The 27557-nt window shown below is 43.3% G+C and overlaps 5 protein-coding genes across 6 annotated transcripts in view; 2 read left to right on the top strand and 3 right to left on the bottom strand.

Annotated features, from left to right (window-relative positions):
• The window catches only part of LOC126561285 (protein C19orf12 homolog), a 100719-nt gene extending 99355 nt beyond the window's left edge, over window positions 1-1364 (top strand). For both annotated transcript variants that reach the window (XM_050217321.1, XM_050217312.1), the window contains exon 2: window positions 923-1364. In XM_050217321.1, coding sequence (XP_050073278.1) covers window positions 942-1364 — 423 coding nt within the window. In that variant the 5' untranslated portion in view covers window positions 923-941. The remainder of the gene's footprint in view (window positions 1-922) is intronic.
• Window positions 1365-4303: 2939 nt separating this feature from the next.
• On the bottom strand, window positions 4304-6205 carry LOC126560486 (ras-related protein Rab-39B). Its single transcript, XM_050216448.1, has 2 exons — window positions 6085-6205; window positions 4304-4855 (listed from the first exon to the last, which is right to left on the bottom strand). The coding sequence occupies exons 1-2, from the start codon at window positions 6190-6192 to the stop codon at window positions 4304-4306; spliced, it is 660 nt and encodes a 219-aa protein (XP_050072405.1). The 5' UTR covers window positions 6193-6205.
• A 3191-nt stretch (window positions 6206-9396) lies between these two features.
• LOC126568841 (dolichyl-diphosphooligosaccharide--protein glycosyltransferase subunit STT3A) overlaps window positions 9397-27557 on the bottom strand; it is a 129214-nt gene continuing 111053 nt past the window's right edge. The window contains exons 2-5 of the mRNA XM_050211090.1: window positions 14567-14657; window positions 10937-12429; window positions 9798-10017; window positions 9397-9731 (exon numbers count right to left, since the gene is read on the bottom strand). Coding sequence (XP_050067047.1) covers window positions 9397-9731; window positions 9798-10017; window positions 10937-12429; window positions 14567-14654 — 2136 coding nt within the window. The 5' untranslated portion in view covers window positions 14655-14657. The remainder of the gene's footprint in view (window positions 9732-9797; window positions 10018-10936; window positions 12430-14566; window positions 14658-27557) is intronic.
• LOC126563635 (chitinase-3-like protein 2) lies at window positions 17074-21057 on the top strand. The gene is made up of 4 exons (XM_050220283.1): window positions 17074-17126; window positions 17928-18052; window positions 18121-19074; window positions 20414-21057. The coding sequence occupies exons 1-4, from the start codon at window positions 17074-17076 to the stop codon at window positions 21055-21057; spliced, it is 1776 nt and encodes a 591-aa protein (XP_050076240.1).
• On the bottom strand, window positions 25829-27393 carry LOC126558226 (fibroin heavy chain-like). The gene is made up of 2 exons (XM_050214198.1): window positions 27373-27393; window positions 25829-27031 (listed from the first exon to the last, which is right to left on the bottom strand). The coding sequence occupies exons 1-2, from the start codon at window positions 27385-27387 to the stop codon at window positions 25829-25831; spliced, it is 1218 nt and encodes a 405-aa protein (XP_050070155.1). The 5' UTR covers window positions 27388-27393.

Raw genomic sequence — 27557 nt, 5'->3', positions numbered from 1 at the left:
AACATACTTGAAATATAGTTCTTACTTTACATTAGACATGCATCCCAGGACGGTTATACAATTATTACATTTTTTTTGACAAATCGGATAAAGCGTACAGCAAAATGTAAGCGAGAGCTTAATCAATAATTTAAAAAAAAACACGATTGCCCCATGATGCCTTTGTGAGGGAAAAATACTCAAATAGCAGACTCTTGAGACATGTTGAACCAACTTCTTGTTCTAAGGCTGCGCTTAATAGTGAGATGTGCTGCGATAGAATCCAAAGTATGGTCGCTTGTCGCTTCGTTTCTATTCCCGAAGGTAGTCATTTTATTTTACATTTTACAGTTCGATGAAGATCTGGATGTTGAACAAGCGCCAGTGTAGTGTGATGTATGGCTAATAAAATGGTTTTTTTTTTCTTCAGGTTGTCTACACGTAGAATTCCGCTCTATCTGAGCGACCAAGTACGTACGCCAGGGTTTAGAACCTGTTTGTTGATTGTGGCCCCGTGCGTGCCAGTTCGCGCTACATGTAAGGGACCCTTAATCTGCCCTTGAGATTACACCTCGCAGCTGTCAAACAAGGGAGCACATTTGGCGGACGCCCCGAGTTGACGGTCGAAATGTTGATCTTACTTGCTGATCCCCGAGTTGATCTTACCTTCTTTAGCACGCGCTGCATATTAGACAGATTGACAGAGAAGCAGGTCGTGGAGTGAGAATAAAAATAATTCGAAAGGTAAATAAAGAAACCCGAAACCGTTCAAAAATTCTCAACATTGCCCTTATCTTGCAGCATTTCCCTGACGTTGTCTGAGGTTACATGCAGTTTTTCCCCACGGGTAAGGTCGCTCTCTCTTATCCAATCGTACCTTGCTGGTCGATTTTTTTTTTTCAAACGGAACCTTGTACAATTTCAGGGTTATTTGAAGCAGCAGCAAGCACGTCCGACAAACCATGCCAATCAACACGCGGGAACTACTGAGCGCGGTGGCCATCCTCACCGACAAACAGTCGATGCGCGTTACGCTGAAGAGTAGCGCCAAGGGTGCGACGGTTGCCGGATCGTCCACCTTTCTGGGTGGTTTGCTAGCCGGACCAATCGGTCTGCTCATTGGTGGTACGCTCGGTGGGCTGATCGCGTACGCTATGACGAACAATCAATTCAAACCGGTAAGCCACATCATACAGCACGAACTGACGGTACAGGAGCAGGAACAGCTTAAGCAGCGCATAGTCGATGCCCTGTCCCAGTTCCAGCCAACGGATCTGATGGTCATTTTACCCTTGCTAACGGGGAACATTGCCGCCCAGCAAACGGTCATTTCGACCGTCGTGGCGTTCTTAACGAACGAAATGCGTATGCAAATCGTTGACTGACAACGACCACAAGCTCTCTTGTTTGGTGCATATGGATGTAGGATAAAAACGCTTACATGATAAACAAACTGGTGCCTTTTCCCCCATTTGGGATAGTCTTATGTGAATATATTAAAAAATTTGTGATCAGAAGAGGGTAAACATAGCGCAACAGAAGCAACAAATTGGGAGGGTTTTTGGGGGCCAATCTTTGGTTTGAAGGAAACGCATTGCTCAATGCTCGGATGCAGGATATGGTGATTTTTACAAGTTTGAAAAGGTTTAGCCACCAACTGTTTGATAGCAAATCAACCCTCCGTTTACAGATTGCTGAAGTGTAGTATTACTCTCTGGTAAAACATCAAAATATGTAATCCATGTGGAAGATAACGAGCCGTGTGCAGAAAAGTTTTCGCGATGCATTATTGTAATGGCGTATACGAGTGGTTATAGTGAGTGAGGGATCAAGTACTAAAAGGCGAGTTTCAAACTTTAGAGAGATAGGGAGAGAGATAGAGAGAGATAGAGAGAGAGAGACTTCATAGCAGATGTGTATCACCAGAGGTTAGGCATTTTGTTCAAGGTTTGGTCATTAAAATTATTTTAAAATTATTCGATGACTCATTTCTGTCTAGTTCGTCCATAGTATTCCTCAAGGTACAAAGTTCAGTTATGACGATGTGTGCCGTATCATATCACCTTCTGGTTTGCCTATCTTATGCTTATTAAGTCATACCATTAACCACCGTTATCTCTTACTCAGCTGACTGTTATCTGACTACCGTGTTAGTTGGATTCCGTTTTCCCGTCTGATGTTCTTGCAACTTTCTTTCTCTTTCACTTCGTTAAACTTCACCTTCTAATACCTCCGTGTTGCGCGCGTGTCCCATTTATTTGTGGCCTCGGTGTGATGGTCGATGACAAGCTGAAATGCAGAGAACATTTTGGATGAAGTCACGATGATAGACAGCAACGCCCTCGGCCTTTACCATTAGGGACATTTGAATATTTTAGGGACCCAATATGCGTCCGTCTACAAATGTACAACTGTGAACTATATCTCTATCTACATACAACAATTGGCGCTTCATCTAGGAGTTCTTGAAGTTCGTTTGGATCTTGTAGCTAAAAGAAACGGCACCGGTTTTGGCATGCTTTTCTCCAAATTTTTCCAATTTCCAAATTTGTATAATTTATCAATTATTACCACTATCAGGCGGAGTTAGTTCCTTGTGAGTCCAGCCAACTATTTTTTCTTGCGGGCCTTAGCTACCTTAGCTTTGACGACGATCAGTATTCGTCCAGTTTCGCCTCGCTGCCAAGTAAATTATGCTACTAGACAAACACGTTTTTGTTGATGTACTACAAGTTTTATCACGCATCAAAAATCCATTCGCAAACTACCGACTCCAATTTTTCAATTTATTTTATTTCAAGGGTTTATCTACAATTATGCAGTAAGAAAATGTGTGTGTGTGTGTGTCCGTAAGAAATTGCAAGGAGAAAGTTGTCGTATTTTTCGTTTACCAAAACAAAATTGAAAACAATATCAGAGACTCTGACGCTCACGCCCGGGGAAACTATTGTTTACATGGTTAAAGGTTCCTTTTCCTGTTGCTTTTGTTTTGTTTTATTTTATTCTTCAAGCTCTACAGTGCTTTAGTTTCTGGTAGGTATTATTTATCAAACGTCGGTTGACAAAATATATATACAAAATATATATAATTAGCATTAGCTCAGAGGATGTAATATCCGTTGATCGTTTAATAGCGCACTTCGCTGTAGTTGGCATGATGATGTTATTAAATAGAAAGTATCTTCCCTTTTTTTGTAGTGATTCCATTCTCACTTATTATCTACTGTCCGTACTGCCGGAAAAGAAACGCTTCTGTAACGTAGATCTTTTTAATATGAAGAAACGCTTACCCTACAACACAATCTTGGTATGAATTTTAAAAAATTGAGTTAGTTATTTTTTGTCTTGCCTGATTTTTTTGGTTGATTTTGTGTGTGTGTGTTTTTTTTTACAATAACATTTTTATTAATTGAATTTTATTCTCTTTTACGCTTTCTCGCTCTCTATCTGTCACTTTTTTAAAACAAATTTCCATTTTTTTTCTGTTTCGATCCGTCTTCTTCTGTTGTTGCTTATATATTGTTTTCGTGTATGAAAATGTATACATTACGGGTTTTTTCTTACGGATTTTGCACAATGCAACTGCGATTATTAGTGCAATGCAACAAAAAAACACACTATTTGGAACACTCCCACCTAGGTACGCACATCACCTACACAAATACATACACACACATCCCTCAATCCTCGCACAGCAAAATGTACACCTATAATATCACATGGAAACTGTTTTTCGTCTCTGTGAGCACCTTTGACCCCCTAGTGAAAAACATCCCTAAGAATGGTATGCGCTGCCCTTAAGAAAAAAGGGGCCCAGTTTTATTTTAAACCCTCCACGAAACCTAACGATTTTTATGTATCGAGACAGAGTTGCTGGAAAGTTGGAACGAGGGAACATATTTTTTTGCAAAGACATAAACGCACTAACGTAGAATAAAATTACAGATTTTTCGGACCCTTACCGGACCGGACAAACAAACAAAAAATGCCAAAAACTATCTTGAACCCAACTACGTTTGCACTGCGTAAAAGAATTATAACAAAATTAAAGTGGAAGTACCTTTGCTAAAAGTATCCAACCTAACCATACTGAATGCAGTGCCCTCGGAACAGTAATCCTAGCGAAGAAACGGACTGTGCTTTGCTGTACGGTGCCTCTTCTCACAGGCATCACAGAACAATCAGAGAAAGGTTTCGAAGCAACCTGTTCGCAACTGTCCGCGAACATTACCCTGGTACGCATATCTGGCCAGTGCGTGGTAGATGTGTAACTGCTATGTTCCCGAAAAAAAACCTATCATTCCCGCTTGCTAACCCCGCAAACCTAGCAGCAACTACTCCGAGCCGATTCCGCTACCACCAGATTAAAATCCAAATTGTTTGGCCGCATAAACCCTTTCTTGATGCCGTCCCACCCGTCCTCGACCTTATATTCGCCGCTCTTAATTCGATTGTACACCTCCTGCGTGACGAGTGTGAACGCTTCCCGGACATTCATACCGGACCGGGCGGACGTTTCCACAAAGATCAGCCCGTGCTGTTCCGCGAATGTGCGCGCCTCTTCGATGCTTACCTCGCGCTGCTGCGCACCGCTCGTGACGAGATCGAGCTTGCAGCCGACGAGCGCAAAGACGGGCCGGTGCGGTTCGATGTGCCGTTTCGCTTCCATCATCCAGAGCGGGATGTGTTCGAAGCTAGCGTGATTGGTAATGTCGTACACTAGCAACACACCGACCGAGTTGCGGTAGTACGATTTGGTGATGGAGCGAAATCGTTCCTGGCCGGCGGTATCCCACAGTTGCAGCTTGATCCGGGTGCCGTCCATTACCTCGATCAGGTGGGCAAAGAAATCGACCCCTACCGTTGGGTCGGAGAGCTTGGGGGCGAAAGCAATGAAACGACTATGTCTTTAGTTAATGCCGATGGTTTAGGTGGTGGGGGGGGGGGGGGGTCATGGGGGAGAATGTTTCGCTTGCTAACTTCAATAATTGTAGCATATCAAAAGTAGATTTACCAATCCGAGCAACGACGAACAGAAGAGTGTGAGAGGAAAACATTTTAGATGGGAGTGAAAAGACAAGATATCAAGACGCAACATCAAGAGTGTTACAAGGGAGTATCCTCTGTTGACTAATCGGATCACCGGATCGGAAGTCACATTTTGTACGCTGATGACGCAAAAAGCCACCTTCCAATCCCCAATCGAGCTGACCAATTATCGCTGCAGGCCGTTTTAGGTATATTCCAGACCTGGTGCGTCTCGGATGGGCATCGACATATGTGTTGCTATCACTTTTGCTAGAAACAGTGACATCCTGCTTTATGCCTCCAACCCGAATGGTGCAGGCATCGAACGTAAACGTTGTGTCAGGGACCTTGGAGTGCTTCTTTACCATAAGTTGAACTTTAATGTCCAATTGGAGCACATAGTGACCGGTGGTGAGACGACAACGGCAGGACCGGGGTTCAAATCCCATCCGAACTACAGGTCCCCCGTAGTGAGAACTGATTATCCAACAGCGTGGTATTTAGTAAGCCATTACGATGGCCGGCGTGACCTTGTAGGCCGGTTTATCAAGAAGAAAATGAAGAAAAGCGTATAGTAAAAATACAAAACATCAAGTAAGAAAAGGTGAGGTATTATTGACCGCTTTCAATAGCTCTATAACAGGATCTCAATGGTCTTCTAAAGGGCGGTTTACGCACTCTGAATCGCTTCCCTTCTTCTCGATTTCCTTGATTATCGCCTGTTTTCCTACCTTCAACCCATTCGATTTACTGCGGAGTAAACTCCGGATTGCTTCCGAAATGGAATGAAAAATGAGGACTTATCTATCACTACTCACCACCGGCCCGGGCCCCAAATAAGTAATAATAATAACAATATATAGATAGAAGTAGTGGGCTAAGGACTTTACTTGAGGTATCAACTCTCCTCAAGTCCGTTTTACCTATAAGCTGGACTGAATATCCAGTTACACGTAAATCATGTCAGGAAAGCCAGAACTTTGGTTGGTCAACTGTGATTCAGGCGCGGAATTAACCAACTGCGCAAAAAAATTATGCATAGCACCCCACCTTCCCCACCGAAAAGCGGATACTTACTTCTGCAAATTTGCCATCGGTAAAATATTTCAACAGTGACGACTTCCCGACGGTACTGTCTCCAATGAGTATGTGTCGGAATTGATAATCAAACATGGGCTCCACCATGGTGTGTTGCTGTTGGTCTACTGATTGCCGATCCCGAACAGCTGCTACAAAACAAACCGTATCGATCCTGCTAGCGTACGTTAGAGGTTGCGCTGGTAAATCGTTGATCGGTTGCTTGTAAACGTCCAAGTCCGGTGTGTGTTTGTGGGTTTGTTCTTTTTCCGGTTGATTGGTGGTTTTTGGGACCTTAAGCTGGGCTCATGGTTGATTTCATTGATGATGCACGAGATGCGAGCGTGGATCAGCTGTTCCAAACAGGTTTGCTTTCTTTGGCAGTAAATGTTTGGCGTTGCGTTTCGGAACGGCAGAGGACAACGTAGCGTTGTAAAATGCCGTTGCTCACTCTTAGCAGCAGCTGGAAGTTGTTTTCGACCTTATCAATTGCACTGTGTGTGTGTGTGCCCTTTGAGACGTTTCGTTTCGCTGGGTTCTGATTGCTTGTTCGCTCTCTATCTCTTTCCCACACGTTTGTTGCTGCTCGTTAAGCGCTATACAATAGATTTGTCCGCAACTCGCAGAAAAAAAAAACGACGACAACAGGAACACACAGGACTGAGCGCAGATGAAGGGCGTAGGAGAGCGGACTTGCTGGCCTTTATCTGACTCCGCTTCGAGTGTATGGCTTTTAGGACATGTGAGAGAACATCAACATAAATTACATAAACATGATTATATGCTGTCACTCCGGCACTGGCTATCGCTCCTGCTTATTGAACCGCAAGCTTCGGCATTATCTCTAACTGCGTAGCGTTTCTATCGCGGATCAAACCCTCTCGATGTACTGGTTTCTACAGCGAAAAAAGGAAAGGATCAAAAAGGCCGAGCATGAATAATGATACTAATGGTGATGCAGCTATGTGTTGTTGTGAAAATTCATGCCCTAGGCCACATGCTCACTGTAAACAGTATCCCGTTCTTAATAGGTTTATAATAAATATGACACACACACACTCGCACACGCAAGGAAACACACCTTTTCGGGGTTTTACTTTTCCAGCTTATCAATTTTCCGCACAAATTTTCCTCTTAATTGTTTTGATCAACATAGTTTGACAAATGGGCGAAAACGCAGTGGAACGTTTTGACAGCTCTGGCATGACACTGCGAGATGACAGTTTTGACACACTCCGGCAGCGAATACATTTGCGGTGAAGGCTCGTTTACACACGCAGCATCACACTTCTTTCGTTATATATTTCAATCTTTTGTTGCTCAGAAAAAATTAGAAATGCTTACCTATGAAGCATTCAAGGCCTGCTTCTCGATCTTGCATACGGTCGTCGTCGCTATGCGAAATGAATATAAAATTAAGCTTCCTTATAGACGCGTCAGTCTTCACACGGTAGGACCTGCGTTTAGGAATCCCCCAAATGGACCGATCCTCTGTAGTGAGGACTGACAACCTAAAATACGTAGTATCATTAAGTCTAGTAAGGCCATAGAGCCAGACAAAGTTAGAGAGTCAGTCCTCATTACACAGGTCCAGGTTCCAATGTCACTAAAACAAGCCTGTTAAATTTTGGCTGGGATTTCGAGTTAGCGGATGATGGGGCAAGTGCGCCACCTAGAATTTTTTCAGTAAAAATTCAGTTAGGCAACCAAATGAGTATGCAGACTTGTTTGTACCTGTTAGTAGATATAGTACACAGGATTTCATGGAAAATAATCAAACTTTCTCATATTTATCATCTTTTTGCCACTGATCAACAAAATTGTGTGAAATATTATAATATTTCAACCAGTTAAAATAAACTCTCAAAACACAACGGAAACCATTTAACAAAAAACTGTGATTTACATGATAAAGTCGAAACAAAAAGACGTTGAAACATGAACGAACCTTAAAAACTATAATTTTTTCACACACAAAATCCAAGCTTTCACACATAAAGTCCTTCTTGAAATAAAAAAAAAAACTGGATTGGAATTAATACTCCGAACGATCCGACATGGGATAGAATTCCAGAATCAGATTTTTGTTTTTTGATTAGTAGTTCATGGAGAAGCAGGATGGTATGTGCTTATAAGCGGACCCCCAGAAAAGGGTGACCAAGGGCTAGAATGAAATCGGCAATAAGATCCGTGACCGAAAGGAGCTCTTCAGTGACACGAGCCCCATACGACACTAATTTTCACCGGTAACACAGGTGAAATGCTGTGTTTTTTTAAATGTTTTTTTTCTTAAAAAAACGACAATATGGTTTAAAGCCGTTATAGTCTAAATAAATAAATAAATAAATAAATAAATAAATAAATAAATAAATAAATAAATAAGGCAAAGCTTATTGTAAAATTCAATTACTCATATGTTTTATTTGTTTTAAATTTTTTGATAGGATACTTTGATTTGTTGGGTGGCAGTTTTGTGAGTCTGTTTCACCATTCACCTATTGCTCTCGTGCGTGTGTGTTTGTTTGTGTGGAATCATATCCGAAGAAATTCTTAGATTATCCTCACCATTGCCATTTTAATTATTATTTGCTTTTGCTTGCATAAGACTGCATTTGCTTGTCTATTTGTAAGGATGCTAATCGTGTGCGCTTAAAGTTTTGGTTCTTTGTTTTGTTTGTTTCAGGAGGATGAAGAGTCGAACGTAATAAATGAACTATGGATAATGTTATTATTACTTTGGAAGAAAAATAATACAAAACCACTGGCATTGGAGGGGGAAAACAAATAAAAAGTAAATGCATTTATCACGTGTAATAATCCGCTTAACATTTTCGTTTCGCGAGCGTAATAGACAAAGTTGCGTTTGATGTTGAAGCAAACAAAAACATACATGTAACTAGCCCATTGGTGAAACACGATGCGACTAGCTAGTCGGCTGCACGTGTATAATTTGTTCGTTTTGCATTATTAAACCCCCCGGATGCGAACCACGGAGGTGAGCATTGGAAAAATAATCCATACGGCAAAAAATTGAGCTCGTATAGAGAGAAAGAGAGAGATGGAAAGGGATAGTTTAAGTATGAACCATATCGGAAGGAATCAAAATGACCGAAAGAGAAAGATATTTTTCGGTGATGAAAAAGTCTGGTAAGCACTTTCTCTATTCTTGGCTTAACGACCTCTAAGGTCATACCGGCCATCGAAATAGCTTACTAGACTGTCGATACCACGCAGTTGGTTAATTGAACCCCGGTCCTGCCGTTTGAAGACTGGCGCCGCTGTCGCCTACACCACCGGCCCGCCTCAAGCACTTTACACACCACGATTGCTTAGATCTTTCACCTTGTAAATCCGGACCAGCCAGTGTTCGGTCGTGTACGCCTCCTCCAGCACATCCAGCTCGAAGTCTTTGTTCCCGATCTCGGCCCCCCGCACCCGATCGTAACCGGGCGCTTTGCCACCCTCCGTGTACACCTGCCCGAAGCGATAGTAGCACATCTTGTACATTAAACAGTTGAGCAAGACGGGCGATCCTTCCTTGTCGATCCGGAAGTCACCGCTGGGTGCGTAGTAGTCCATCTCCTTAATGTGTGCGCCACGATCCGTACTGCCACCGATGCGTACCATCCAAAGGAATTTGTTGATGTCTGTGTTAAGAGCAGTTTTGTAAATTAGAATATAATAAACGGGCCTTATTTTCGCTTAGCACTTACCATCCGACGAGTAGCCAGTGAGTCCTCCGAAAATGACCAGCACGTAGTCCACGTCTAGCTCTTTCATGATTTCGTACGCCTTCTCCTCGGTCGATGCCATCGCTTGTCCGACGCGCGAAATGTGCGTATTGTTCCAGGTATTGTTATCCACCAGAATGGTACGATTAGCCATGGCCGTTATTTGGTAACCGTAATCCCACCAAGACATTACGCGTGCATCCTACAAGAAAAAGGTTTTTTTTTTCTTTAGTTCTTACCAACAATAAAAATGGCCGTGAACATTAGAACACCGCGGAAAAGGGTTCATTCAGCGATCAAAGTGCTAATAATCATTGGTTTTATCAAACAAAACGTGCTCTACAGGATTGCTCAACTGTTGGGCACGTTGTGACAAAACTCAAACTTAAACTGTTTTCATCACTATGATATAGAGTTTCCGAGAAGAAGGCTTTTCTGGACGATGGTCTAGATGAAGTGGGCAATGGATAAGTAGAACTCTACATCTGTCACCGTTTCTGGACGATCCATCCATCCATCCAGACCATCGTCCAGAAACGGTGACAAATGCCTAGTTCTAGTTCCTATCCATTGCAACTTCATCTTGACCATCGGACAGAAATGCCCCGCGCATGTTTAGTTCTTCTCGGAAACGCTGTATGTTTGGATAGGCCAACCAGACGGTGTTGATGAAAAAAAGGACTTGGGATATTTTAAGGAGGACAAGAATTCATATTACACTGGGGTGATTTGAACTGAAGCAAAAAGAATGAGCTGTAGCTGTTACAGCTCGATCACAGATCGTTGAACTTTTATGTCTTACATACGCATATTAACTCAAACGGAAAATTCAAAAACAAAAAAAAAGTTTGCCTGGACATCGAAATACAGGACAAATAGATAATTTTCACAGATACGACGGAACATCATCTTTTGGTTGAAAAAATTGGAACTGTCCCCTTAAATATGGTACACGTCTGGTCAGCTTATGTTTCGTGTGTTGTGGGAATATTTTTGGAGAAGCTTCCCTAGTGACAAAATTACCTTCATAACCACTATTGAGGGTTTTTGCAATACAAATTTGCCTCAAAAGTGCTTTAGCTGGCAGATTTTGTCAGTAGCGATCGACCACATGTACGTACCTCGGGTGTATTCATCTTTAGCCAGTAGTACGCCTCGCGGAAATCATCGAAAATGATCCGTCCACCGTCCTGCGAACGGGCGCTCAGCACGATGCTTGGCGAACTGTACGCTTCCGACGTTACCCAGGTGCAGTGAAACGTGTACGTGACGAGCAGGAAGGTTACGAGCAGCACAAACCCAATCGCTACCTCATTTTTCACCGACGATTGTTGCTCGTACCGTGCCTTCGTCTTGCGGTTGCTGCTTTCCGGGACGGTCGCCACATTCGCACCGCTCACGTCCATATTGCGGATGTACTTGGTGAGCAGGTGAGAAATGGCAATACCGGACAGAATGCACATGACCGGTGCCAGTACCAGCATTAGACGTACCATTACGCCGGCAAAATAAATACTGGTCACACCGTACAGGATGATGAAAATGTTTGCATCCGAAAGCTTCGAAAAGCAGAAGTAAAGTCCGGCCGGAAATAGGAATACGAGTATTTGCAGATCAAAGTAGAAAGATGACCAGGACGTCGGCTGATGCTCGGAAACGGACGCAATGATGGGGATGTGATTTTTGGCGTAGGACGGATCGAGCAGAGAGTAGAATCGACCGGTCCAGGGTGAAATTTTGCCAGTTACGGTGAGGGCCAGTCCGATCAGGGCTGCAACCGAGGCGATGGTCACGATCAGCGCTTGAAACAGTGTTTCAAAGTGTTCCTTGGGTACGGCCGAACGTACGTAATCGACGAACGCGTGCAACTGGCACAAACCAAACACGCCGAACGCAAGCATATGCTCCGAGCTTTGGACCGGCTGAAAACCAACGAACGAGATCTGCATCGACAGGATGGTGCCGATCGTGTACAGTGTGCTGTAGGCGATATAGACTCGATGCGTAAACCGACCGGTCGCCATCAGTGCCAGCACGTGCAGTGGGATCAAGTTGATCAGAAACACGTACCCACCCCAGGACGATACCATGTAGAAGTAGGCGAGCGCAGCAAACGTCGCCCACAGGATCGCACCCGTCTTGACCGCCTTGATCCAGGTGTAGTACGTTAGCAACATACAGAAGATCGCAATACCTTCATTGTCGTACGAACCGGCAACCGAGCGTGAGATGTATCCCGGCACGATCGAAATCATTGCACCGGCGACCAATCCCGCACCGCTACTGTGTATCTCCTTCGTCAGCAGGTACGTCACGATGGTGGTGAGGGAGGAAAAGAACGGTGCCAGAAACACGCACACGTTCCGTATGTCGACGGTAATGTTGACGAGCCACATCAGTCGGTACAGTACGGCGGAGGTCACCATCAGACCGGGATAGATGGTACCACCGATGATACGGCCGAGCGGGTACCACGCTCGATCGTCGAACCAGTTGTGGAAGTTGTAAAACCCTTGCTCGGCCAGATGCTTCGTGGTGCGATAGTTAAAGTACGGATCGAACTCGTGTATCACACTCTCGAACCGCAGGACGGAGAACAGACGAGTTGAGAAGGCTGCCGAGAGAAAAGAGAGGGAAGAGGGAAAGCGGATTAGAGCAAAAACGCTTGTAAACGATAGCATGTTTCAATCATTTAAAAACTTTAAATTTCAGTTGACTGAGCAGTTCCTGACCAGTCCATTATTTCGGCCTTTCCGGTGGAGGAGGTATCAACGCCATCACACCATCTCCAGGGTGTCCACTCAGATTATGATTTCAAATTCCCGGTTTTTTCTAGTTTATGCAGGTTCACTACATTTCGATTGCTCACAGTAGATAAACTTATCTGTTATATGTCTCTATGGTTTATAAGGTAGTTCAAAACTGTATGTAAGTTATGTGTTAAAGAATACTTTAAGGAAGTAACTTCAAAATTTTCAAAGACACTGACATTTTCAAAAAACTGGAAGGAAAACAAGAACAACATATACGGGTTGGGATTATAGAGAATCGTAAACTGAACTTTTATTTCAACAACACACATTTCTTGAGCGTATACAGAGGAAGAAAATGTATATAAAAATGTTGTGAAACAATTAATGACATAAATAATATACATATATATTTTTTTATTAATAAGGGACGGCCAGGCCGTATTGCTTACAAGAAACTTAAAATTAGTATACTCCTTTCATCTTTACTGGGAGATATTTCCTTCTCCGAGCTGTGAAAGGGCACCATATCCCGGGTGTGCTCGGTTGAACAAAATAATTTTTAATACAGTTCAAAATTAGAAATGAATAATGTTTTTCTTTCCCTCATAGAATTTGCTCAATTTTTGCTCAAATTTCTCAACAAAAGAAGCGAAATGTAGCATACCTGTTGTACATTTTCTAATATTTCTATCAAAAGATACTTTCATAAACACGTCGATACAAATGATTCACGTTATCAAAATTTCAAGCAAACACACCAACAACGCAAATGACTTACATTTCACCAAGATAAAAAGCTGACCAGCACACTCGTCTAGCGAATGCTGCAATGCAATAAGAACCCATACCAAAACAACCAAACCAGCCAGAGAGTGGTAAGCAGTTGAACGTAAAACAAATTACTTTATCCATATCAAACCATTGCTGACAAATAGAATGAAACATACATAATTATTTCCGTCGGAATAGTAATGACTTTACCGCGACCGAAATTCCATCCAAAGCGGCAAATTTTTAGCAAGCATAGAAATCGATCAGATCACATCCGAAAGTTACATCCATTGTGACACATTCATAGCAAGTGCAGCAAGAGATTGCACAGCGCGCGATCGTCCCGAAACAAGCAACACATTCACACGGGACAAAAACCGTAAGTTCTTGTTGATTATTTATTATTATTATTATCGTAAATTTACCGTAAGCAACCTTATGAACTCAACAGGATAAAAGGTTTTTTGTATGTCTTTTATTATCGACAAAGATTGAGATCACTGATAAATTGGGCGCAGTGAATATTTTCGTACAATATCATAGGAGACGATTAGCTTTTCATCTAGTAGATTTACTAGATTTAAAGGAATTGTTTTGGCTACTATCTGAAGCATATACAAAGACATTTCGTTGCTTTGCTATTTCGTATCGAGTGTTTAAACAGATGATCAATGCTTTTACAATTTCAACTGGAAATCCCTGTCACCATGTTACCAATTTTAATGCATTTGTCTTTCGTATGAGACGTTCTCTGTCGTCCGAAGAAAAATAAAAGAGTATGGCAAACACACATTGCTTCCATGGCGATAAAAGCCCAGAAAATCAGAACTCCGCATGCCCAATTCCGATTACGTTTTGTGTGGCAACCTTCTGTTAAATGGAATACGATGGGTTGTTTTTTCCCCCATGCCATGATTGATGCCAAATAACAAATGAAAACTTGTATTCGTCGTTCGTGATTTTCTGAACTTGTTTTTTTGTTCAATTTTCTAACTGGAATAAGAAACCCAACAAATGTGTAATCACACGATCGGAAGGCATAGAGTTAGAACCCAAAATTGCCGACAAAATCATTTCCCGTGCAATAACCTCTTAAGTGAAATTTTAGTTGCGCTAAGTTTCACACAGCTGAAATGCGATTTAACAGTAAACATTGAGTGAAAGTTGCATTCGTTTATCAGCGGTTTAAGGCAACCAGGAAAGCAGGACTTGATAACGGGTACTTACACAGAATAGCCGCCGTCGTTAGGATGCCCAACTTGATGAGGCTTTCCTGTTTTTCCAGGTTCATGCGTAGCTTCGTTACTTGATCCATCTTGGCAGGTGCACTAACATCCACGGCAAAACTGCAGCCGCTGTTCGATTACCGCGGTGTGTTTTTGGCTTATAATCACGCCGTTAACTAACACCGGTTACTTCGTTCCGCTTCGTTCGTTGTGCCTTCTGACTAGAGCAGGACGCGAACCGTGTTTGTGCAGCGTCTGCAGCGATGGGGCCAATAGCGAACCGCGCGGTTGTTTTGTTTCACGCTGGCTGACCGAAAAAAAGGCTGGGAAATGCTCACTGAATTGGTTGACTATCCTCAGAATATGCCCGGTCTTCGTCGTCGTTGTTGTTGTTGCCCTCCGATGAAACACGTCGTTCTTGCAGGTGCATCGCTTTAGCGGCTCGCAACAAATAGCTCCTTCAGTTCACCATTGTGGAGCGTGAAGGCACAAGGTATAAACGCACACACCGCACGGCAGGATGGTTCGGCACCAGTGCGAGTATCGTCCGAAAAAAAAGAACCAAGAGAAAGACCGGCGTTTTTTGGAGCCCGTTTCTTCCGATATCAAACACAATCAACCTTTCTGGCGTGGCACATTAGCTTTATATGGCTGTCTGTCATGGGACGCGTGCTGTCAACGCTTGGGTGACGTTCATCTTAAACCGTGTTTACACATAGCAGCTGCTTGCTTTTCTTGTCGCTCAAGCAACGGTTGTAGAAGTACAAAGCTGATTTATTTAAAATAAAGTTTAAATTACGAATTGGCGTATTGGAAGAATAATTGGCATGATTTCAATTAATCAAACACAAATAAAACACGCTATCAACCCGCACTATCACCAAACTTCAAACATCATATGTCAAACAAAACCCAACTAGCAAAAACCTCAAGAAAAGGCCCGTTTCTGTCGCCTTTCGGGCTACTGTCGGGCTGCAAAAGGGCTGGTATTGATGGCTTAAGTGGATTTTAACGTCGTTTTTCGGTGACCTAGCACCCTATCACAGTGTGACAAAAAAAAAAAAAAAACTCCTGTCACAGTGTTTTAAAACGCTGTCTCCTTCATTCGCCACTCTCAGCCGTCTCATTGTTTATTCTTGCTGCCTTTGTGCGTGTGAAGATCGATCACAGTAGTCAAATCCGGGTCTGGTACAGGTATGTGTGAGCGTGAACGAAAAATGTTCACGCTCACATCAGTATCTAGGTTAGTGCCAAAGCTCCATCGTTCCATTTTTTTACACGGTTTTCAGAACATTTTTTTTTAAATTTTAGTACGGATAATATCCGAAGCTGTTGGCATCTGTCAAACCCCATATACAAATTTGACAGGACCATGCGAAAAAATCGGAATGATATAGCTGTGAGACTGGCCGTTCTTCTTATTATTTATAGAAAATACGTAAAAAAAACACGTGAACTCGTTAACCAGATAGTGTAAATAGACAAAGTTAGCCGTCCGGCTGTCGATTGCAGCTTGGGAAATCTTTCTTCATCTCTCTCCATCTCACGCACACCATTGACAAAAAATGAAACATCTTGAACAAAAGCGACACAACACATCCCCTGTCAAAACAAGAATCTACGACTTGACCAACAATAAACCCAAGGTAAGGTGCTTTGTGATCGCTAGTGTGCTGCTACCGCTGTTGTACACAATCAATTTCACTGCTATTGCTATCGAAGCCGTGTACAAACCTTTCTGTGAGCATGAGCTCCACCCGGCGTGTTATGTGACGAGCGCTAGTAGGGGCACCGCAAAAACCCACCCCACATTCCATTGTTCCGTGCGTGCGTGATTTCTAGTTTGTCTTGGCTATTTTGCGAAGCGCTGACTTGATGGATAGACAAGGCTGAAGGTGGGAGCACGGAAAATTTGCATGTTTTCGGTAAGCCATTCCAGTTACTGCCAGGTTGGATGTTTTTCCGCGTGTGTACAGCTATCTCCCGCGTAGCGATAAATGCCAGGACCACTTTACATTGCTGTAACGTAATCTCCAAAACAAAGCAACAAGATTTGCCTCCACCGCTAACGCCTAACGTCATTAGCAAACAAACGCTTTCGATTTGTTATCAGAAATGGTCATTACAGTAGAATGTAAACGCATTTGTGCAGCCATTGGTGCATTGTTCTTATCTGCATCGGTTCCGGTTTTGTAATTTCCCTCCTTTGTTCTTGCAGGTACCATCGATCACTACGCCCGCCAGCCACTTGGAAGAAGCATTCTAATTTGCCAGCCAACGACGAAATGCAGCTACTGTCGACGGGACGGCTTACTCTACTCTCGGCTGAGCTAAACCATTTGATTCTCCCTGAATGAAAGTGCAGTTTTGTTATCTATACGAAACACGGGTGGCAGCACGAAAGAAACGGCACGCAAGCAGATACTAGTCGATTACAGGAATCGCCGAGCAAGAACGATCGAGCTTACACCGATACATCATCCTTTTTTTTCTTGAGGACGGAGGAAAATGTCGAAACAGCAGGGAAAGTATGAATTACTCAAAGAAGACACAAAGCTGAGGTAAGTTTGATACCTTTTTCAATTTGTTGATAGTATACCAATGGGGGGGATCAAATCCCATCCGGCCCGTTTCCCCGTAGTCTCATCATGCAAGTATGTGGTATCAGCATGTCTAGTAAGATATGAAATGGTCGACATGACCCAGAAAGTCGTATTGCCACAATCCTAAATAATGGTAAAATGGTTCATCCCATTCGGTCCCACGTACAAAAGGCAAAAGGAAGCCAGGATTTATAGAACGCCAAGATCCCTCGAGGATGTAGTTTCCTTAATTTTGCAAATTTATCTTCTTCTGTTTGGCTTAACGACCTTCCAGGTCACGCCGGCCATCTAATGGCTTACTAGACTTGCTTATATACCACGTAGTGCGATAGTCAGTCCGCAATACGGGGGTGCGGCCCCGGATGGGATTATTTGCACCTCAAAAATGCTATAATAATGCTGGAGGGACAAAGCTTTGCATTCATGTTTCGATCGAGGGCATGGGACATACGAAGTCTTTTCGTCTTGTTGCAGTGGAAGCAATATCTACAAATTCTGGATATGTGCCAAGTCTTCCCAGCATAAGCTATCGCCCATCCGCTCGTGTGTTTTATGCTTTGTGGTGTACAAATTTGGGATGTCTCCAAAGGTGCATTACGGCAATTGATTTGCTCGTGTAAGCTTTCTTTGTTTTTGTACAATTATGATGAACGGTTATCGGCAAACTTGCCAGTTGCAGATAATTTGGGGACAACAATACCAAAGGCATATTATTAAATTCGGGGTTTCTGCTTGTTCTCTTTTTTTCTTCTTCGACAGGAGGCAACATACCTATATTCAGAGCTGTTTGCTCATTGCGCTGTGTGGCATGTCTAGCCTGACGGTGTACGCCACATGGACAATGATATATCGACAGAATCTAATTATACCACCGGCATTATTAGGTAATACGCATTATTCATTTGAAAACAAAAATGCTTAAAATCTATAAACGATGTATTAATATTTCTAGATGTTTCACTACACTGGCGAAACCGTCTTGTGCTGTATGAGGAAGCATTACGCCAAACGCTCCAACAGCAGGAACATATGCTTCAAAACTATCCGGACAATCCCGCATCCAGTAGCGATTCGCAAAGAACGATCGTAAAAAGTATCTACGCAAACAATGGGTCCACCGTGCTACCGGACAACATCTTCCGCGCAACCGATGCTACCGGTAAGGATGAGAAGCTCCAAAGCAGTAAACCGTTCGAACCGGTGCGTGTGAAGGAGCTGGACAGTGAGCGAATATTTCCCTCTCGCTTCGGCAATTACATCTACTCCAAGGAGGCAATGAACGGACAACCACCGAGTCCGAAAATCGTTTGCTACTATACGACGCCCTCGCTGAATGCTGCCCGACAGCAGGGCATCATTGGACGGGGCCACAGTCTGCGCCACATTCTACAGCCCGACCATATCGATCCGTACCTCTGCACGCACCTTAACATCGGCATAATCGATATCGTCAACCACACGCTGTACATCGATAATAACGTGCGGGAAACCTTACTGGGCACGAAGCAGCTCAGGCGGTTGAATCCCACGCTGCGCATACTGTTGTGGGTCGGGGGGGCAAGCGTGGGAGGTTTTGCCGAAATGGTGGAAACCCATGCCACCCGCAAACTGTTCATACAGTCGGTAAAGGCAACGTTCGAACTGTACCATCTCGATGGGGTTGACCTGGACTGGGAGTTTCCGGATAATGGCGGTAAGCGGCGGATGCATTTCTCCCAGCTGCTTCATGAAATACGGCGCGAGTATCAGCGTGAGCATCGTACGTACATACTGAGTGTGGCCGTTGCGCCACAGGAAACGATCGCTTATATGGCGTACGATGTGACGGAAATCAACAGCTACGCCGACTACGTAAATCTGATGACGTACGATTATCATTTCTACTCACCCGATTTACCACAAACAGGTAAGTGTGTACTAGAACGTAAAAGGGCGCGCTGGCCATGAGAGATTTGAATAATGAAAATTTCACATTAAATCAATTAATTTTTCAAGAGTGTTTTTGATTTTTTCAAACGTTCAAGCAATTTTAATTCAAGGAACATTATTATGAACGCTTACTATTCATCTGACCCATTAATCAGGTTCAATTTGAGTTGGACTTTCCGGGTGCTGTTAAAACTTGTTGTGGATGTACAAGTATTGAAACAAGTACTGCAAGCCTTAAAGTGTGCATACCGTCCCAAGATCAGCAACATCAATCTCTCAATTATAACACTAACTCACAAGAAAGTGTAGTGTTAGGCTACGTTACATATGCATTGCAAAAGATTTGAATAGCTATCATACATTTTTGTCAATTCTATCAATATGAGTGTACCAGAAACGCCGTGAACTTGTCTAAACGATCAGATGACATCGTTAGAATATCAGCCTTTAGGAACAAAGACGGCGAGATAAATGATTCGCATCTATGTCTCCCTTTATTTATGTTGTGATAAATAATATATTGGTATTTTCACGACGATTATTAGAAAATTTTCTTAACTATAAAAAATGCGTTCTGTAAAAAATCGCAGAATTGTTTGGCCATCGTAGCAGCGTTATGACGTACCTTGTTATTTATCTTTTTTTTATTCTCAACTTGGACACCATACAATAGATCCAAGCTCAAGGATAGGACGAACTACACAAACAGGATCATTGAATCGGCTAGTCATTTTATGAACTAAACCAAAAGTCCTAGACGTCCTTCGACTATAGCATTGATATGCGATCACGAATTAATGTGTTACAGACCTAAAAAATGCAGAGTAAGACGGTTGTGGTTTACACATATGTAACACATTTATAACCTAATTTAAAGTGAATCAGATTCTTAGAATCTGACAAATAGGCAATCTAAATCGGTTTGTCCACCCTGGTGGCCACATGCCTGAAATAGGGTTAACATGTTATATATGAATTTTTTTTTTACATTATCGACACATCGCGCACTTGGTTGACAACCGAAAAACGAAGTGGAGTGAACCGCATAAAACCATGAAAAACTGAGAAAAACCTGGAAAAAATGGAAAATCTAAAATCGTGATGTGACTTGCCACCCTGCGATTCCCAATAGAATTTAAACATTTTTTGCGATTCGAATCTCTAAAGAGTTTCAAAAACTATTTGTGAGGAGTTTATTTCAATCATTCACTAGAAAAGCTTTAAATCACTCACTCACTCATACTTAGTACGCACAACACTAATACACAAATCGTCTTTTTCTGTCTGCCCGTCCGGTGTGTTCGCGCCGTGTCTAGGACTTAACGCACCGCTGTATCGCAGAGCAAACGAGCACTCCCTACTCGGAAGGCTGAACATCAACGAATCCGTACACTACTGGCTGTCGGCCGGGTTGGAAAAAAGCAAACTAATACTGGGGCTGCCCACGTACGGCCATTCCTTCACCTTAGTCAATCCGTTCAACACCCGTATCGGTGCACCCGCGTCCAATTTCGGACGCGTCGGCTCGTTCGGGTTTGCGTCCTACTCCGAAATCTGTTGGTTCCGCCGGTACAACATTTACGTGCATCAGGTTTACGATGTGGAAAGCTGCTCACCGTACCTGTACTCCGGCAGCGAATGGATCTCGTACGAGGACGAACGTAGTCTCGAGTGCAAGGCGAAATACATCAAGAGCCACGGTTTCGGTGGTGCAATGATCTTTTCGCTCAATACCGACGATTTCGGTTCGTACTGTGCGGATAATGCACTGTACAGGGATGACACCGGTACGCCCAGCCAGCAGGCGAGCTTTCCACTGTTACGCAAGGTGCGGTCGGTGCTGGTGGACACCGAGCCAAACAAAACTGCGACAAACCATCATCAGCAGCTGGACGGTGTGTCTACGATGCCGTTGGGTGCCACAAAGGATCGGGATCGCAAAGGAGGGGACAACCGGTGAACCACCGTAATGAACTCTTACATTCATCTTCCGATAGTACTGGGCTAGACGCTAACAAAAAAAGCATGCTAGTACTGAAAGCGAATGAATATTTGCAGCTAAAGCGAAGCACCTGAAGTGCCGTGTAGTCTGTAGGGTTTAAAGGATACTTGTTGACAGTCTATTTATTTTACGCATTACATTTCCCCTCTCGATGTGGTTGGTTTCTTAAGGTTTTTTTTTTTTTTTCAATGTACTCCCCAATTGCTTCTTTTGTCACGCGAATTTGTGCTTCCTCCCGTTTTGCGGAAATTACAGATAAACACACGCCTCTCACTGATGATAGTTATAGCAGGTATCTAGTCAAGAAGAAGAGATGCAAATCGATCGGTGTATTTTTGCTGCACATTTTTTAACGAATTTTGAACGGAACGAGTTTGCAAACAAACAAAACAAAAACCAACACCATGAAAGTATGTAGCACTCTTGTTTTCTTTTGTATGATCAGCTATTCAGCTAGAAGAGTAAGGAATCATTGTTTCGTTTTCTTCCTTCTGCTTCATTATTCAGATTCGGGGAATCAGTAATAGCTAGAATGCATTAATTAAACATGCTTTATATAGTTTTGCCGCAAGAAAAATGTCGTGGAAGGTGTCTATTGTATCTTATTCCAATAATCCATTCCGGTAAATGTTACGTGAACTATTCTAACTGTACATAGTTTTTTTTAGAGCACAAATAGAGCCGAGCATCTGCTTCTAGAATAAAATTAAAGTTTAGACATGCTAATCGTCTACAAATATGATACAAAAAAAAAAGCAACAACAGCAAGAGCATAACAGAAAAGATCCAAACTAAAGAGGAAAAAAAAGGACACCAGAGAGATTATCGATGTACCAATTTATTGTCTTCCAGCAAAGTAAAACAAAAGCAAAAGGCCTGTAAAGTTCTTTGCGCTGTCCAAACTGTGTGTACCCTAACCTAGCAGCTCCCTTTGTTTGTTTGTCATTTATTGAGGCTATTCATTGATTTGAGAGGGATGGTGGAGGGTGTGTTGGATAGTGGAATCTAAACAAAGAGTAATTAATACTAAGAGCGAGAGAGAGAGAGACAGAGAGAGAGAGAGAGAGAGAAAGAATTAGTGTGTGAGTAGAAGATAGAGATGGGAACAGAAACTAGAAATGGATACCGAACAAGAAGCCTTCGTCGGATTCGAGAAACTTTAACTGAAAAACGTGCCTCTGATTGAATCCGTTGTTTAGTTGTTTAGTTTTAAATTCGTTATAAATATATTAATTTATATGTTCATCATCGTTTTACGTTTTGGTTTTGTTTATTAATTTATTGTTAACCGGAGCATCAGCATTTTTTAAAGGAAGAGTTGCTGCGCGAGTAGTGTGTTACTGTTAAAAACGCAAAACAAAACAAAAATCGCACGACACGCTCTGTTTTTTTTTATACTGAAATATATCTCAAAACCATAGTTCATCAACCGTTATTGCAACATGAATGTGCCTGATCAATATCACCAGCGTAAGAGTTTAAATAAAGCTAAACGTTAGTGCCGCAGCTATGGATTATTGGAGCTACTTATGAATAGAAATATACGTTACCAATTTGTTAGAAAAAAGAAAATCCTTTTGAATCTGGTTGGTTTGCGCGTGTGTCTGTAAGTTATAAACAACAGCATGTCCTCTCCAAGGCAAGTCATTTTTTTTACCGTAAAATGATTTTCCTAAAAAGAGTATAAATTAATATTTGTTCAACACATAAGAAAAATCAGCAAAGCAATCTACCGAAAAGTTCTTCGCCAAAATTCAGTATCTTCGTCTTTACTTTTATTAATATCAATAACGATAGAAAGATAGCAACACGGCCTGGCCGTCCTTTATGAATAAAAAAAAAAAATAAATAAGTAACGATAGAAAGAAATTTTTTATTTCGAATTTGATTTCGTTTGGGTGCAATTTTTTTCTCTGCGTATTAGTAAGCGCAGAAAGCTTACCTGTAGCACATTTTCGGTAAGCTTGGGAAAATGGATTGCATATAATTTTATTTATTTATTTAAATTTTAAGCATGACGGCTTGCGCCGTATTGTCAACACCAACAATTGTAACGGGGCATTTCCTCCCTGTTTTATTTTGGCTTATCCCGGGCATGCTCGGTTAGGGTTGCATATATTTAGAGGCAAAAGTTGAAATTTAAAAATGTGAAGCACGATACCTGTTTTCTCCTCAAATGGATGATCTCCTCTTACTACTAGTCGCAATTAGCCCAAAATGAGCAAATTTCGATGCAGCAAAATTGGGTTGGGTCATCAGGAGCAGCAAAACAGGAGAACATACGAGCCTATGAGGTAGCAAATGTTAAATTAAAAAGGGAACATACAATAAATTTGTTTCCGCAATGAAAATATATTTTTACATTCCAATGGCGCGAGTTTCAAAAAGTTTAATTAATTGTGTTTGTTGTTCATTATTTTTTAACATCAAAGTTGGGTTTCTTCTTATTGGCTTAACGACCTTCTATAGGTCACGCCGGCCATCTAATGGCTTACTAGACTCTCCGATAACACGTAGTTGCATAGTACGCACTACGGGGGAACTGCCCGGATGGGATTTGAGCCCCGGTCCCGCCGTTTGACGTATGAAGTTGGGTTTACAATGTCAAATAGTAAAAATCACATAACGTTCACATGGGGCTTAACATGGGTAGCAATAATCGGGCACTTACCGAACATAGATTCAATGTGACAGAGGGCCCCAATTTTCACTCCGTTTGATGCGCCAAAAAAGCTAACTCACCCACTGAATGGAGACTTATTGATAGCACGTGCTTGGACATTCAGTCCTCACTAAGGGGGAAACGGCCTGGATCAGAGTGGAACCATGGATCCTGACGTGTGACGTCCTGAGGCCTCGTCGTCCAAAATACATTGTCTACAAAGTGACCACATCTTAACAACTGGCCTCATCCACCAAGATAACTCTCAGTCGATGAAGCCTCGTCGACCGAAAGTCCTCGTCTACTAAGAGACCTTATCTACGCAGTATCCTTTTCTCAACAACTGGCCTCATGGTCTATAAAGCCTCATCCACTAAGAGGATTCTCACTCAATGAGGCCTCGTCGTCTGAAAGGCCTTATCTTTCGTTCGAAAGACCTCGACTCTCAAGAGACCTTCACTACAAAGTGACCTCATTTCTGCAACTGTCCTCATTGCATTTTTGAGCCTCATCCACCAGAGAGATCTTCGAAAGTTCTCTCTATAAAGTAGCCTCATCTCAGGAATTGGCTTCAGTGTATGTAGAGCATCATCATCGGATGGGAATTTTCTTGTTCGACCAAGAGCCCTTGTCTACCAAGAGACCTTGTCAACAAAGTGACTTCAACTTAGCAACTAGCCTCACTGTCTATAGAGCCTCATCCACCAATTCTCAGTCAATGCGGCCTCGTCGTCGGAAAGACCTCGTGTACCAAGAGACCTTGCCTACAAGGTGACCTTTGCAACTAACCTCATTGTCTAAATAGCCTCATCGACTGAAAGTTCTCTTACTGGACCGACCTCGTAGTTGAAAGGACCCTCCATATCAATACCTTACTACCCAAGGGCCTTTTTGTCTAAGAAAAGCTATTGCCCACAACACTCTCTAAATACTCTATAAAATAGAGCAATTAGGAATTGAAAAATGAGTAACCGACCGTAGTTACGAACAGCAGCCTATAATCTCGAGGATGCTTATGCGGAACCACTTACCAAGTGACAAGTTTTGCTGCCTGTCCGCATTGTGAAATAATTGTGAACAAAATAGCAATTATCGTTCGTTTCATAATATCCGCTGGTGGAATGCTTTGGCTTTTGGGCAAATATTTGCAAAAGGCATCATTTGCAAAAAACAAAAACCCCCCAAAAAACACGTTTGATGCTTGCCACAGAAACCAAAAGACAGTGAATGAAGCAAATCTTGCACCTGACGCAAAGGAAATTTTAAACCTTTATAGACCTAATAATGAAGTGTATGCTAATGATGATGTTACAATAGGCTGTGCTGCTGTATCGTGTATGTATATATCTACACCAGACTCACAATCAGTGGGCAGATACACGGCAATGGGTTGACAATAAAAGAAAACAAAAACTTGACCGTGGATCTTCAAATGTTAGCTTTCCACAATACCTGTTAGACCTGTTTTTTTTTCTTTCCTCGCTGGAGCGCTTCTGCTGCGTCGGCCGGCAGTCGGATGCTCTTCATAGATCAAGGTCAGCACCCCAGAGCATGGTGTTGACCGTGATATACTTCGATTTTTTGGGAGTATTTCCCTCCCAGGACTCTCCTCATACCCAACGAACGTTCGCTTTCGCTATCGAAGTATTATGCAAACCCGTAATGTCGTAGCTGTTCGGCAATGAGTCATGGACGAACGGATGCTCTCATTATTTTACACATTGTTTTGTTTTTATTCATCTTAGTTTGGAAACAAAATAAAGATAAGATTAATTGTTTGAACAGAGTGCAGAGAAGCAGAAAACCAGGAGTCGTAAGTGAAGAGTGAGAAGACATTTTTTGCTGTTGTAGAATTCATCCACGACGAGTAATTTATATCGGGAAGTTCGTCCGCTTCCTTTGCAGTGGATCTGGTCAGTACGTAATCTCATCGCTTGGCTGCTGGGCATTTCGTTGTAACCTCTTACAGTCTTTATCGTGCACGTGTCAACCAGACAAACACACTAGCGCTTTGGGTTGAGTTGGAGAAGGCTGCCTCTTTTACTTTAGGGTAGAAGGTTCCGAGCCTTAGTAGACGACAGTATTGACAGCGGGAGCGCCTGCGCTAGCACCAGAAACTCCATTGAATGCGGACGTGGCTGCAGCTCCAGCCGATGCGGCAGCGTTCGAGACGGCACCTGTGGCAGTATCATCTGAGTCAACAGCCGAACGCAAGTTGTAATCGTACTCGCTACCGAAAGCTCCCGCATTAGCAGAGCTAGATGCGCCTGCAAAAGATCCTGCAGCACCATCGTAGCTGCCACCGAAACCAGCATCACCCGAGCTGAAGGAGTCAGCACTCGAGCTAGCGGATGCACCACTGAACGCACCAGAGTTGGCACCGGCACCGGCACCGCTGAACGATTGTGCATCAGCGAATGCGTTGGCCTGAGCGTCCTTGCCCTGGTACTTGACGAAGTACACCTCCGGCTTGCCGGAAGAGAAGGAGCTAGCATCCGCAACCGAACCGGCCTTAGCCTGGGCTGGCTTGTTAACCAAGACGTACACAATGGTCTTCTCCTCGGTCTGGCTGGCAGCCTGAGCAGCAGCACCGGCATTCGCACTCACGGACGGTGCCTTGATGAAGATGACCTTGTAGTGCTTGCGGGGCGTGATGGTGAGCGTGTTAGCTTCGGCAGCGGCCCTTGGCTCCTCGGGTGCGACGTGATAGTAGAAGTGCTTCTGGATTACCGGTGCAGCATAGCGCACGTTGGTCTTTGCAGCAGCCGAGCTAGAAGCGCCCGACGACGAACCGAACGAGGATCCGCTGGCGAAACTGTTGCTACTGGCGGAAGAACCGGCGAACGAGCCGGAAGATCCGAATCGAGTGTCGGCCACACCAACCGACGATCCTGCGTTAGCGTTGTCGGACGAGCCGGAAAAGGCAGCACGAAGTCCAGCTTGGTAACCTGCGTTGTATTCAGCGCTGCCAGCACTAGCTCCGGTACTAGCACCAGAGACGGCGCCGGAACTGGCACCGGATACAGCACCAGCGGACGCACTCGCACCACTGAATCCAGATCGTGAGCCGAAATCTCCAAACTCAGCACCGGGCCCGTTAGCAAACGAACGGCCGCCATCGACGACGGTGTCCTCGAACACTGCAGGCGCGTAGTCTACGGTGACCGATTGCTGTCCAACGTCATAGCTGCTCGCTGCACCGGCAGCTGCAGCTTGACGCAGCTTCAGTCCAATATCGGCGGACGCGATAGCCAAACAGGCAGCAAAAATCTAATGAGATTTAACGAAAAAGAGAGAAAAAAAACTTGGAGTTAGTTACTTGCAATGGTTGCGAACATGTTGCGGCAGCCATATTGAAAACACTTTTTCTCCGTTAAGGAGGTAATGGCACCAGGAAGATTAGTTTCTAGCTTTCGGGACGTTCGGGAACTGTTCAGGAGCTAGAGGATTGATTGTTGTACATCCATTTGGGTGGCAATAGTTTGATAGCTGATCCATCTAGACATGAGTGCACGTGTTTGCTGTAAACACACCATTGCATACGGGCAATCCTTGTGCCTCAAATGCTTCGCTCAACACGCTACACGGTAACGGTGCAAATTGAAACTCACCACAAAAGAGCGCATTTTTGTGCGTACAATATTCACTGAGGTTACTTGAACTCCCGTTCGATGTAAACTACTTTGAGCGATGTCTGCTCGCCGGGACGATCGAACTTTACTGAAGCAGCAGTAAGGACCAACGCCTTATATATACACAAGCGCGGTATCAGTGGCTCCGATGCTCAATAATCGTT

The sequence above is a fragment of the Anopheles maculipalpis genome, chromosome X, assembly GCF_943734695.1.
Source record: "Anopheles maculipalpis chromosome X, idAnoMacuDA_375_x, whole genome shotgun sequence".
Taxonomy (NCBI): domain Eukaryota; kingdom Metazoa; phylum Arthropoda; class Insecta; order Diptera; family Culicidae; genus Anopheles; species Anopheles maculipalpis.
This window is presented reverse-complemented; position numbering and strand designations above follow the sequence as displayed.

Excerpts from the sequence above, each read along its gene's own strand:
- LOC126560486 (XM_050216448.1), bottom strand. The coding sequence starts at position 6,192 with ATGGTGGAGCCCATGTTTGATTATCAATTCCGACACATACTCATTGGA. Across the intron at positions 4,856-6,084 it reads CCGATGGCAAATTTGCAGAA|CTCTCCGACCCAACGGTAGG; the intron begins GTAAGTATCCGC and ends TTCGCCCCCAAG.
- LOC126563635 (XM_050220283.1), top strand. The coding sequence starts at position 17,074 with ATGTCGAAACAGCAGGGAAAGTATGAATTACTCAAAGAAGACACAAAG. Across the intron at positions 17,127-17,927 it reads AAAGAAGACACAAAGCTGAG|GAGGCAACATACCTATATTC; the intron begins GTAAGTTTGATA and ends CTTCTTCGACAG. Across the intron at positions 18,053-18,120 it reads TATACCACCGGCATTATTAG|ATGTTTCACTACACTGGCGA; the intron begins GTAATACGCATT and ends TAATATTTCTAG.